The 12595-nt window shown below is 53.0% G+C and overlaps 1 protein-coding gene across 1 annotated transcript; it reads left to right on the top strand.

Annotated features, from left to right (window-relative positions):
- The first annotated feature begins 344 nt into the window (after nt 1-344).
- On the top strand, nt 345-11822 carry SCNN1G (sodium channel epithelial 1 subunit gamma). The gene is made up of 13 exons (XM_051785770.1): nt 345-434; nt 611-935; nt 1741-2035; nt 2449-2642; nt 3309-3412; nt 3947-4110; nt 6688-6786; nt 7961-8078; nt 8547-8625; nt 8710-8767; nt 9111-9172; nt 9368-9443; nt 9838-11822. Exons 1-13 carry the CDS (start codon nt 404-406, stop codon nt 10225-10227), a joined length of 1995 nt encoding a protein of 664 aa, XP_051641730.1. The 5' UTR covers nt 345-403; the 3' UTR covers nt 10228-11822.
- Nucleotides 11823-12595: the final 773 nt, after the last annotated feature.

Genomic DNA, 12595 nt, shown 5'->3' on the forward strand with positions numbered 1-12595 from the left:
CGCCACGTGACCGAACCGCCACCTTAGCGACGGGCAGACGCCGCCGCAGCGCCGCCATCTTTGCTGCTGGCGCGGCGAGCACGAGGAGGGCGGGGCCGGGGCGACCACGCCCCCGTGGCCCCGCCCCAGGCCCCGCCCCCCCGGGCGCCGCGCGCGGCCCGGGGGCTCCGCCGCCTCCCGCGGGGCCCGCCCGGCCGTGCCCGCCCCGCCCGGCCCGCACGGACGCGCCCGGCCCCGCCATCCCGCACAGACCCCGCAGCCCCCGCGGGGCGGCGCTGCGCGGCCGCCGAGAGGTGCGGGCGGGCGGTGGCGGGGCGGGCCGGGGCGGGGCGGTGGCGGGGGTAGGTGCCGGGGCGGCCGCCCGCCGCCCCATCGGCAGCGGCGCCAGGGCCGGGAGCGCAGCATGGCCCCGCCGGGCCCGGAGAGCGGACGAGGTGAGGCGCGGCGTCTCCGGGAACAGGCGTTCCGGGGTTCAAACATCGAGAGCGGGGAGGGATGCCGGGTGGCGGGGCCGGGCGGGACGGGATCCTGCGATCGGGGGGCGGCGGGGCGCGGGTCAGGGAGGGCGCCGGTCCCGCCGCCCCCCCCTCAGTGCCCGGTCCGCCCGCAGCGGCCGCCACGGCCCCCGGTAAGAAGATCACTGCGCGGCTGAAGCGGACGCTGCCGGTGCGGGGCCCGCAGGCGCCGACGCTGAGCGAGCTGATGCGCTGGTACTGCCTCAACACCAACACCCACGGCTGCCGCCGCATCGTGGTGTCCCGCGGCCGCCTGCGCCGCCTGCTCTGGATCCTGCTGACCCTCAGCGCCGTGGGGCTCATCCTCTGGCAGTGCGCGGAGCTCCTCATGAACTACTACAGCGCCTCGGTCTCCGTCACCGTCCAGTTCCAGAAACTGCCCTTCCCTGCCGTCACCATCTGCAACATCAACCCCTACAAGTAAGACCCGGGGGGCTGCCAGGAGGACAAAGGGGGTCACCGGCCAGGGCTCCCAGTGAGTCCATCATCCCCCGCCGGCCCAGCACCAAATCCCTTCCCGGGCTTGGCCCAGTGCTGCTCGTCAGCATTTTCCCTCTGCAGCGCCTCGAGCGCAGCTCCCGCTCTGTGTTGATGCACGTCAGGCACATGTGGGTTACGCTCACACCCCTCACCTGCCTTCTGAGCTCGGCTTGGTCCATTTCAGTTTCTGCTACAGACAGTCCCTATCAGCACCTTGGTTCTCTTCAAATTCCCTTCTTCCCAGGACCAAAGTTTGACGATTACAAGCAGCATCATCTCTTGAAGAATAGAAAGGGCACATCTGTCACTCCTCTGTTGCCTCTTTCTTTCCTTGTGGGATGCTTTGACATTATCCATCAGCAGTACATTTTCTCCTGTCAAATCACACTTTATGCTGCTGTCTGTTCTGCTGCCAGCTCCCCACACTGGTTCCCGCAGGCTATCCAGCTCTCTGGTACCTCTACATAGATGCAGAAGTCTTATTTCCACATGCTCTGCCTTCTTGGGCTTCCTAACACGAGGAGACTGTAAATCTTGGGAGGGCTTTCTCTGTATTTCAGTCTGTTCTGCTTCCTGTGGTCCTTGTTCTGAGATCTCTCCATGGACATAGCTGCGTCTGCCCTCACCAGTGTAAGAGAGTGATGTGAGACCTCCACAAGGAATTCTGTCCTGAGCCATGGGATGCACAGCGGCTGGGCGGTGAGGTGGGATGGGGCGTCACTGTGTCACATTGTCTCCCATGCAGGTACAGTGCCATGAAAGAATATTTATCTGAATTGGACAAAGAGACAAAAAAAGCTTTGGAGACTTTCTACGGATTTTCTGAGGGCAAGACCAAGGTGCGCCGGTCAGTGGACGAGTGGAACAGCACAGGGAGTGACTTCTTCCAACAGATCCCTCTGCTGAAGGTCGAGGACTTCTCTAGGACAGCAACAGACCTGCACAGTGGGCAGAAGAGGAAAATAGAGGGAAGTGTCTTTCACAAAGACTCGTCCATTGTGAACTCGGGTGATTCCAATGACATCATTGGCTTTCAGCTGGTGAGTGTCACTGTGCCCTGGCCAGCAAGTTCCCTGTGGGGAAACGAAGGGGTGTTTGGGGTCAGTGTCCCTCTGTCCAGTTTAATTGCCTGCTCAGGTGCCTTTATTGTGAACTGTCAGCTCTTCTGCCCAAGCCTCCATGGCAGCTGCAGATTAACCTCCAACTCCCTGGAAGGGAAATACCTTCCTGAAGTCTTCCCAAATAAAGTTAGTGCCTTCTGTGACCTTTCCTTTGGGCCTAAAGCATTTGGGCATATCGCTTAGCCCTGAATGAAAGGTCTTTGATGCCCGTTTGTGCCACTGTAACTTCACACGTGATTATTTCTGTGGAAGAGAAACACTGTCACACATACCTTCTAGAATCCAGGATTTCATTCCATGTGAAACCCTTTCTCCCCTTTTGTGCTTGTCAGTGCGACGCGAACAACAGCAGTGAGTGTGCCCTGTACACGTTCAGTTCGGGGGTTAATGCTATCCAGGAGTGGTACAAGCTGCATTACATGAACATCATGGCACAAATTCCCCTGGAGACGAAAGAAAAATTGAGTTATTCTGCTGATGACCTTCTACTGACATGTTTCTTTGATGGCCTATCTTGTGACAAAAGGTCAGTGCACAGAAAATTCCTGGCAGCTAACAGCTTATTTCCAAGTCCATAATATGTAGGAATGGAATATTTGGTATTTGCTGAATTTCAGCAGGAACCACTGCCATTTTTTAAATCAAAGCAAACATTTGCATCTTCCTGAAATTAATTATGCTCCTTGATTTCATTTGTGTTAGTGTTCTGCTGTCCACATTTCAGATGAACCTATGTTTATCCTTGGCAGAATCAAATCTACCTACTTGTGGTTGTGGCAGTGCAATTCCTATGTGTCCTGCTAGCAGGAGAGGCATCCCAGGGGAGCAGTTGTAGATGGGAACGATAGTGTGCCTGTAGACACTTGGCTGTCAGATGGGAGAGGGCTCTGTGTATCCCCCCTTCCTGCTAGTTCTGTGAATCCACTTTCCCCACCTTTTCAGCCCCCATTCCCACATGAAAATCTCCTCAAATTTCCTTTTCCTGATCTATTAAAGCAGGTCATAGTGCCACGTAGTTTCAAGATATTCAGAAAGAGACACACCTTTCAGCAAAATAAATTGCTTAGAAGGAAGGAACTAACCCCTCATGCAGTCCTGGTCTGTCTCTGCCAAAACCAAAGCCCAAACGTGCTGCTTTTCTCCCACAGACAGAACTGCAGGTAGCAATGTCACAAAAGTCGATTTCTTCCAGGCACTTCACTCGTTTCCACCACCCTCTCCATGGCAACTGCTACACCTTCAACAGCGGTGAGAACGGGACCATCCTGAGCACCTCCACGGGCGGCAGCGAGTACGGTGAGTGGGGGCAGTTTGTACAGGCGTGTTGTTCCAGGCTGGTTTGCACACGTGTGTTGTTCCTGGGCAGTTTGTACAAGTATGTTGTTCTGAGGCTGTTTGCAGAGGAACTGTTTGATAACAAGTGTTTCAGCGAACTGGATCGTGCTGGAGCACGAGCGATGTGTTGGCTGTAGATGTACAGGCTGATTGGGGAAATGCCTGTTTGAACTAGTGCAAACTCTTGCCTGAGAATACAGATAATAACATTGCATCACTAATGTTTTCCAGCTGAAATCACTGCTGCCCAGTTATATAACTTTTTTAAGTGAGTTACAGCCACGTTCCCAGCAGGTTTTATTTGTTTGCTGTACTCGGGGCCACCGAGGGATGTTACTGGCTGCAGTTGTCTGAGTCTGGCCCAGCAGAGGCTGGGCTTGGCTGTTACAGTTCTACTTAAGGCCAGATAACATTAAATAAACTGTGCTGCCCTCCCTGACCAGAAAACGCAGCTCTAGCTCCTGGTGTAACTGTTCTGCCTTGTCTCTGGTTCAGGATTGCAGGTTGTTCTGTACATTGACGAAGCAGACTACAACCCCTTCCTGGTGACGTCCACAGGAGCCAAGATCATTGTCCATGACCAAAATGAGTATCCCTTCATCGAAGACATTGGCACGGAAATTGAGACTGCAGCAGCCACCTCCATAGGGATGCACTTTGTGAGTGGCAGCAGTCTCCTTTCCAGGTGTACCTTTGCCTTGGGAGAGCTGTAAATAGGAATTGATGGGGTGTTTGCAGGGAGCCAGCAGCTGGAAGGCTTCTAAATACCTCCCACTCAGCAGCTGAAGTGCCCTGAGGAAAATCCTGTGATAGCACTTTTCTGAACAAAAGAGGCCGTGGGAAAATCAGGTCTTTATAAATGCAACAGCTCCTGGGATCTTGTTTGTTCTCCCTTTTCTCCCACTCCTTGGCTTTCCAGGGGATTTTTGAATTCGGTTTCACAGCAAAATCCACAACCACAGAAATGCGTTGTCAAGTGCCTCGTTTGGCTTTAGCAATGAGCAGCGGGTTTCATGCGCGGGTCCCAGGGAGGAGGATGGGGAGCTGTGAGTCCTCTGCTGGGCTGGGTCTGCAGGGACGGCGGCAGCACAGCCCGTGTAACTGTTTTGTGGGTGCAAGCCTCATTCTTCTGGATTTCTGTCTATCCCGGCTGTAAAAACACCCTCGTGGGCAGCAGCTCTACCTTTGCCAGCGCAGTGAAACATCTTGCCTGCTGTTGACAAGGGCAAGGAGGGCTGCAGCTCCCAATTTCCCCATTTGGCGTAGTTCAGACAAGGCATTTGACCCAAAGGGCTTCGTTCCTCAGCAGAGCAGTGAAAGCTGTGCCAGATCCCTTTTATCTGGATGGGCTGTTAAGTGAGCACTTCAGCTCTGCCTTTCTTCCTGATGGTCGGGTCGGAGCATCGGCCATCCTGCTTATCTGGGTGTGCCACATCGAGATAGGCTCTGCATTAGAAAAGACATAAGAGGGCTGATATTTTAAAATGTGCAAATATTTAACTGTCTTCCAGCTGTCTGGAAAACTGCAGCAGCAACTGCTTGGTCAAATGTGACTGAAAGGTTTGCAAACCAGGTCGGTGAGAGGAGGAAAAGTCTCACAAGACTGTTTCCTCTAATGATCACACTGTACAGTCGCTGCAGGGAAAGTCTCAATATTTAATGTAATGTTTTCCTGGCACGTGGGTTTGGACTGTACATTGCTGTAGTATAAAAAACAAGATTGAGCACGTCTCAGTGTCTGTATTTAAGAGATGTGGCATGAGGAAGGGATCCAGTTGCATCCTGATGTGGCAGCCAAAATAGAAACTGGATACAATTTCTGGTCTCAGAACAAAAGCTGGTGATCATGGTCCTTCAGGGAAAGGACAACTCCAGAGAGCCTGCTGAGAGGGGTCACAATTGTCAGGACAGGGCTGCAGCACTGAGTTGCTGGATCAGTCCTTGTACCCAGATCAGGAACACAGAGAAGGACACAGCATGTGTGTCACACGTGGTGCTGCTTGCTGGGCTCCAAACGCAGCATCAGTGTCTGGTTATCACTCATGGGTTTCTGCTGGGTGCTAGGATTGCCCCCCCCTCCAAAAACATTCCAAGATATTTGGAATGCAAACAAGGCATTGCTTGGTTGGAGTTACAGTGCTCTGGTTAAATATTTAATTTGGAAATTATTTCAGTACCTGAAGGAACAAGTAAACTACAAGCCACAACAAAATAATTTTATACAAAGGATCGATCATCTGGAAGCTGGAGGAGCACACTGAGGCAGTGTCCAGGCACACTACATGGTTCGTGGAAGTTAAAAGCACATTAAAAGCTGGTTTCGTTCAGTTTCAGAAATGATGCATTTCTAAGACTGAAATCATATCTTTCCCTCCAAAGAGGGGTTTGAGCATCTCTAAAAGCACTGACTTGCACCATACAGGCCCAGAGCCTTCTCTTGTCAGCTGTGACCTCAGGAACCTGAGGAGCTGCAATTAGTGCCTTAAAAGTAACCACCATTTCTCAGGTTCCTGGTAAATTGAGCCTTTATATAGAATTTTTAATTCTAATTTTAAACTCTGTAGAGAAAGACGGGTGAATGGGTTCTTAAATGGATGTTTTTTGTGGTTTCAAGCCACTCTGTTGTAAAGTGGATAATTACTGCAGAAAGATAACAAGGGCTGAGGAAGGTGAGGCAGTCTGCAGGAAATGGGTGATGGAGCTGGAATCAGGTCTTGGGAATCTGAGGGCTCCCAGCCTTGGTTTCACAGACCTTGCAGGCACAGGCTTGGCATCTCAGAGCTCTTTGCTCTGGGCAGTTTGCAGAACAGGAAAAGGCCTTAGCATTCGAGAGTAAGGGTCAAAGCAGCACCTGGAAAAAGGCCTGAAGGAGACACAAGCATTTCATTTAGAGTGGTTTCAGAGAGGTGCTGTTGAGCACTAGTGGAGCCTCAAGTGCTGTTTACCCACAGCACAGGAGCAGACACTGCAACAACAGCTTGTAAAGGTGGGGGTACTCACAGAAAACAACCCAAAACCCCCAGCCAACAACCCCCCTCCCTCAGAACACAAACATCCAGGCTGAAGGATGCACAGCCTCTAGGACTAGGAGAGAACATACGTGTGAATTACTCTGCTTTGAAAAATCCTACCTGCCCCATCATTTACAGTTTCAGAATTGTGATGAAGTGCCACTGAGTCCTTTGGTCTCTCTGCAAACTCAAAAAAACCAAGATTCATTCTTTTCTGCTTCTCAGACTCGGTCTCGTAAGCTGAGCAAACCCTACAGTGACTGCACGGAGACAGGAGCTGACATACCCGTGGAAAATCTCTATAACAAGAGCTACTCCCTCCAGGTAAATCCATTACACTTGGTTTTATCAGTTGCTTGAAAACTACCTGCATGAAAAGCTTTATAATATTCTGTGGTTCAGGACCCAAGATTGGGAGCAGTCCAGGTGCAGGGTGGCTGCTTTAGCCACTGATGTAAAATGCCACAGCACTTCTTAAAATACAACTTTTATTCTTAAGTGGTTGCTGTTTGAAGTTCCCTCAGGCACCCTGTTAGATAAAGAGAGAACATGAGCTCATTAGGCAATTTTCAAGCAATGTGAGACTGGAAAATATTGGCCAAGTAAAGGTTGCAGCTTAGTAACCCTTGAAGCTAGAAATTGTGACCTTTAGGACTCCAAGAATAACAGATACCATCTAATCAGTATCCAGATAGCAGGATGTTTGTTTACAGAGTAAGTTTCCACTAATTTTGCATGGTTTCTGTAATTGGGTCCACTTGGAGAATGTCAGTTGTTCTCACACTCTCCACTTGAAGAATTGTACTTACATTAGCTGCTGCCTGCTGCAAAGCCCAGGCCTAGCCTGGATTTGTATTTCATGGGCAATATGAAATCTGCTGTGATGTAGTAAGATCATACAGACATTATCTCAGGTTTTTAATAACAGTACTTCACCAAAACTCAGGGCTTATGAGGGCTGGGACCAAAAGGCTTGACTGAGATTTCAAAGAGAAGTTCAGTTCCTGCATGTTGCAGTGTTCTGGCACAAACCACAGCTCTGCTGCCCTATTAACCCTCATAGCTTCAGGTCTCCCAGTAGGCACTACCAGAGTTTGGTGGAAGCTGTGAACATTTTCTCCTGTGAGTCACTTCCCACACACACCTAGTTGGTGATTCATGGGCAATGTGCCGTGGCAGGCCAAAAACCTTCTCCTTGGCTCTGGAAAGAGCAACCACAACAGCGAAGCTTTCGGTGGTTGTAGGGGAAGCAGGGGCATTCACAGAACCCCATATATATATAATCCTCAAAGAGAATTGTATTCTTATCTCTTGCACTAGAGTCTCAACCCTCCATGGCACTTTCTGCCTGTGTTTGTATTCACTCACAGCAGAGCCTGAAGGTCCTGAGAAATGGGGTTCCCATCCTGCTACTCTCATAAGCAGGATGTTTTTAGGTGCACAGGAGCCTGGACCTTGGTGCTGCCTCTTAGCCCCCAGCTCTGTTTTTTCTCCCCAGATCTGCCTGCACTCCTGCTTCCAGAAGGCCATGGTGGACTCATGTGGCTGCGCCCAGTATGCACAGCCCTTGCCTGCGGGGGCCGAGTACTGCAACTACAAGAAGAACCCAAACTGGAGTGAGTATTGAAACACCTCCACACTGCACCTGCCTCAGTGCCCACTGCCAGCCATGTCCTCTGCAGCATCAGCCCTGTCACACAGCCCTCTGCACTCCCAACACCCCCAGTGTCCCCATCAGAGAGCCCCCTCCACCCCTCAGTACCCCTCAGCACCCCCATCACAGAGCCCCCCACACCCTCCAGCATGCTGGGACCAAGCAAATCTGCCTTAACCCGCTTAAGCTCCAACACCCAGAGCCAGAAGTGCCTCCCTTGTTCACACTGACTGGTTTGTGACACTTGCCCTGATGGCTTGTCACCTGTGCCTACCAGAGAACAGTCGAGTGGAGGGCTTGACCAGGTGAGGCAGTTCATAGCAACAGCCACTTTTCACCTACACTCCAGATGCTGCACTCCAACCCAGGTAGCAGGAGACCTTTGCTTTTCCTTCTGGCTTCTCACACCTGTCCCACTCCCTCCCTGCAGTGTACTGCTACTACAGACTGCACGAGAAGTTCGTGAAGGAGCAGCTGGGCTGCCAGCAGATCTGCAAAGACGCCTGCAGGTGAGTCTTGGCCATGACCAGAGGTAAAGCACTGAGTGTGGTGGGAGTTGAAGCTCACAAGTGACATCCTGCCTCTCTCTGCAGCTTCAAGGAGTGGGCGCTCACCACCAGCATCGCCCAGTGGCCATCCACCGTGTCAGAGGTCAGTCCCCAGCTGTGCTCTCCTGGGACAGCAGCCTGGCACAAGGCATTGAGTAACCCCAGAGCACAGAAGCAGAAGGCCCCGGGGTAGTCCTGAGCACTCAAGGATGCTGCTCTCAGAGGCCAGTCTGTATTGTCCAGGTCAGGGCTTCCCCTCCAAGAGTTCACCATTAAACTGAAATTTGGCTTGTGGTCTGGGAGATCTCCTCTGGGATAGCTGACCTGTCATACACTCAGTTCTGGCACCCACACTGGCCCGAGGAGGCATAAAGCACGACTCCCTTCTCAGGGGATCTCTGCACAAGCACACATAGCTATAGCAACATTTTCTGTCTGTTCTCCAGGACTGGATGCTTCGAGTTCTCTCCTGGGACAAAGGGCAAAAGCTCAACAAGAAACTGAACAAGTAAGTCCCCCTGTGAGTTCTTGCCTTGCACCTCCAGCTCTGATACAATCTTGGCAGCCCTAATGATGGCAATTGGGGAAAAAGCTCCCTTGGAGCAGCCCAGCCCTACTGGTCCAACTGGTTATTTGCATAGTTTTTCAGTATGTTTCATGTTATTGTTTTACTAAACCCTCTGCTGCCTCCTGCTTCCCTCAGGACGGACCTCGCCAACCTCATGGTGTTTTACAAGGACCTGAACGAGAGATTCATTTCGGAGAATCCTGCCAACACAGTAAGTGAGCACGGCTGATCCCTGCTCAGCCTTTGGGAGACACAGCACTTCCTCCCACACAGGGCAGCAATCCCACCCAGGCAGAGGCAGGAAGCTATCTTGGAGATGCACCTTGGGGCTGGTCCTGCCCTTTGAAGCCCTTATCTGGGGCCACGTCTCTGCCTGTCTGGCCCTGACAGAGCGCTGTGCTGGGGCAGCCCATGGGCTGCCTGCAGTAAGCCCAGTTCTGAGCTCCTCCTGAAGCAGAGTCAGAGAGAACACTGCAGACAGCAGAGTTGGGCCCACTGCGTTTGGGAACACTCAGCATGCCCTGGCTCGCTGCAGCCACCCCGCGCACTGTGACAGCACCACCAACACATGCCCGCCCATAACCTTGTGCTCTCTGCTCCTCCAGCTCGTCATTCTCCTGTCCAACTTTGGGGGCCAGCTGGGCCTCTGGATGAGCTGCTCGGTCGTCTGCGTCATCGAGATCGTCGAGGTCTTCTTCATCGACTCGCTCTCCATCGTCATGCGGCGCCAGTGGCAGAAGGCAAAGAAGTGGTGGAACGACCGCAAACGGGCCGGGCCGGGGAAGCCTCCGCAGGCCGGTGACGTGGAGAGGCAGGGCCACGACAACCCCGTGTGCATCGACGAGGACCTGCCCACCTTCAACACTGCCCTGCGCCTGCCGCTGCCCCAGGACAGCCCCCTGCCCAGGACTCCCCCCCCCAACTACAGCACTTTGCGGCTGGAGACGGCCTTCACCGAGCAGCTGCCCGACACGCTGGAGCTCGGCCCCCACTGACGCCGGTCACACACCCACCCAGGGGCCCGAGGAGGTGGGTGATGGACCAAAGGTGAAAGGCGTGGATCCAAACAAGCACTGAAGGGCTGTTGGGTCAGACCCTTAATTCAGGGATTGAACTGGCAGTCAAAGCTGCCCTGAGCAAAGCTCAGACACAAAAGCCAAGGGCTCAGAGACATTAGGAGCTTCAAGCAACACCAGTTCTCAAGTTAATGATGGCAGAAGATGGCTGGAGCAGGATGTGGTGCTGAGCTGGGATGTCTCACCAGGCAGAGGTACACATTAGCCACCAGCTGCACACACCCCATTGCATGTGAGCAGGAATTGCTCCATAGCAGATTGATACCACATTGAGGATTAACACTAATTACTCTCTGCTGTATGGCTGGACTTGTGGGAAAAACCCCAGGCTGTCAGGAATGCAGCCTGGCATTTGTAGGAAGGGGCATGACAGAGGCTTGGGAAGAGCACAAAACAGATAAAAGGAGAGCCCTCACTTGAATTTTCATTAGAAACCTGTTTCCAATGATAGCCTGAGGAGCTCTTTATTCTGAGGGGAAGAGCCAGGATAGCCAGAGATGGGGTTGTAGAACAAGTTATTTCACAGCTGGGGTAGGAGACCCTGAGTCATCCCCAAAGAATCATCTGAAAGGGCACAAAATCCAATTCAGAGCACAGTAATGAAGTGCATCTTCTGCAAGCTTGTTCCATTCCACATCACTCAGCCAGCCCTTAAACATAACTTCCAAGGAGCTCATTAAGTGACTTCCCAGAAGCCTCATAGGGAGCTGGCTGCTCTCTTCCTGCTCAACCTCAGGCAAGGACTTCCTCCTGCAGCCACCCAGTTCCCCACCTGCTTGCCCTGGAGCTGGCAGTGCCTGGGGGATGGCAGAGCCAGGCAGGGCTGCAGTGGCAGCCAGCAGATGCCTCACCCCACTTGTGCCTTGTTCACCTTGCCCACACCTGTGCGGATCCAGAGCAGCATCAGCACCCACGTTTCACCCCCTGTGCTCCCAGCCCTGCTCTCCCTGCGGCGCAGACAGGCCAGGGCTCGCACAGGGACATCAGGCCCCTGCCACGGTGGCAATGCCCTTCCCCTGCTCCCAGTCCTGCACCCTGCTGGCAGTGCCCTTCCCCTACTCCCAGTCCTGCACCCTGCTGGCAATGCCCTTCCCCTGCTCCCAGTCCTACACCCTGCTGGCAGTGCCCTTCCCCTGCTCCCAGTCCTACACCCTGCTGGCAGTGCCCTTCCCCTGCTCCCAGTCCTACACCCTGCTGGCAGTGCCCTTCCCCTGCTCCCAGTCCTGCATCCGGCTCCTTCTGCCACAGCCAACTCCCCACTGCCTACAGCACACTGTGTAGATGCCGAGGATGAGCATAACCCACTGCACAGTGGCTGCTGGGGGTCTGCAGAGCCAGAGTGATTCAGAGTGTGTGAGGGGGCAGGAGCATAAGAGTCTCCTTTCTCTATGAGCTTATTTTACAGAGGACAGTGAGAATCCAGGAAGGTTCTTTAACGTGCAATAAAACCTATTTTAACTGAATTATTTAAATAGATGATAAACTGAAAAAAATAAAGATATATTTTTTCGTAACTGCTGTGTCTTCTTGGTTTTAAATCAGCACTCTACCAGTTACCTCCATGCAGGCATCCCAAGAGCCAATAGGACTCGCCTGTGCCTGCCCCAGGGCTGTGGGTTCTCAGCAGTGCTGAGCCCCCTGGCCAAGTCCCCCCAGCCCTTTGACAGAAGTGGGATGGGGGGATGATTCAGGACCTGTCTTGGGAGCAGGCTGGGGGGACGGGGACTGCGGGTGCAAGCAAAAGCACAGTAAAAATGCCTTTCAGAAAACAGCATTAACCAGCCAGGGACCAAAAAACCTGGAACCTCAGGTGTCCCCAGACAGTTCTATTCCTGGAGGAGTCACTTGGAGACCACAGGAGAAGAGACAACCAGGTGTGCTGTGCCTCAGGCCCTGCTCCAGGAGTCAGTGACATGCCCAGGATGAACTGTGGTGCATCCCTATCACCTCTAACAGCATCAAATACCAACACTCCACACCAGCCCCATGGGCAACAGTGACAGAACAGACCTAGAGGAGAATGAAGCAGCCCAAGGAGCCCCACCCCAGTGCCACCCTCCCTGGGAGTTACAGGCATGGGCTGTCCCCACCACAGTAGTGGTGGGAATAACAGCAAAGTCCAGAGCTAAGGAACACCTGACCACACACTCCTTCCTTACCAGCTTGGTGGTGCTGACACAGGAGCTGTTTTGGCTCAGTTACAGCTGACAGAGGACCTGCCTCTCAATGCAGATGGGTCAGCTGTGACCTCCACTCTCACAGAGGACACCCTGCAAGGAACATACAG

Source organism: Manacus candei, unplaced genomic scaffold (assembly GCF_025592945.1).
Source record: "Manacus candei isolate 608988 ecotype Guabito, Panama unplaced genomic scaffold, ASM2559294v1 h1tg000002l, whole genome shotgun sequence".
NCBI classification, from domain to species: domain Eukaryota; kingdom Metazoa; phylum Chordata; class Aves; order Passeriformes; family Pipridae; genus Manacus; species Manacus candei.

What these genes read in the sequence shown, in the direction of transcription:
- SCNN1G (XM_051785770.1), top strand. Translation starts at nt 404, where the DNA reads ATGGCCCCGCCGGGCCCGGAGAGCGGACGAG. An exon ending in TGCAACATCAACCCCTACAA is followed by an intron (nt 936 to 1,740) that starts GTAAGACCCGGG and finishes TCTCCCATGCAG; the next exon opens with GTACAGTGCCATGAAAGAAT. An exon ending in CACGGGCGGCAGCGAGTACG is followed by an intron (nt 3,413 to 3,946) that starts GTGAGTGGGGGC and finishes TCTCTGGTTCAG; the next exon opens with GATTGCAGGTTGTTCTGTAC.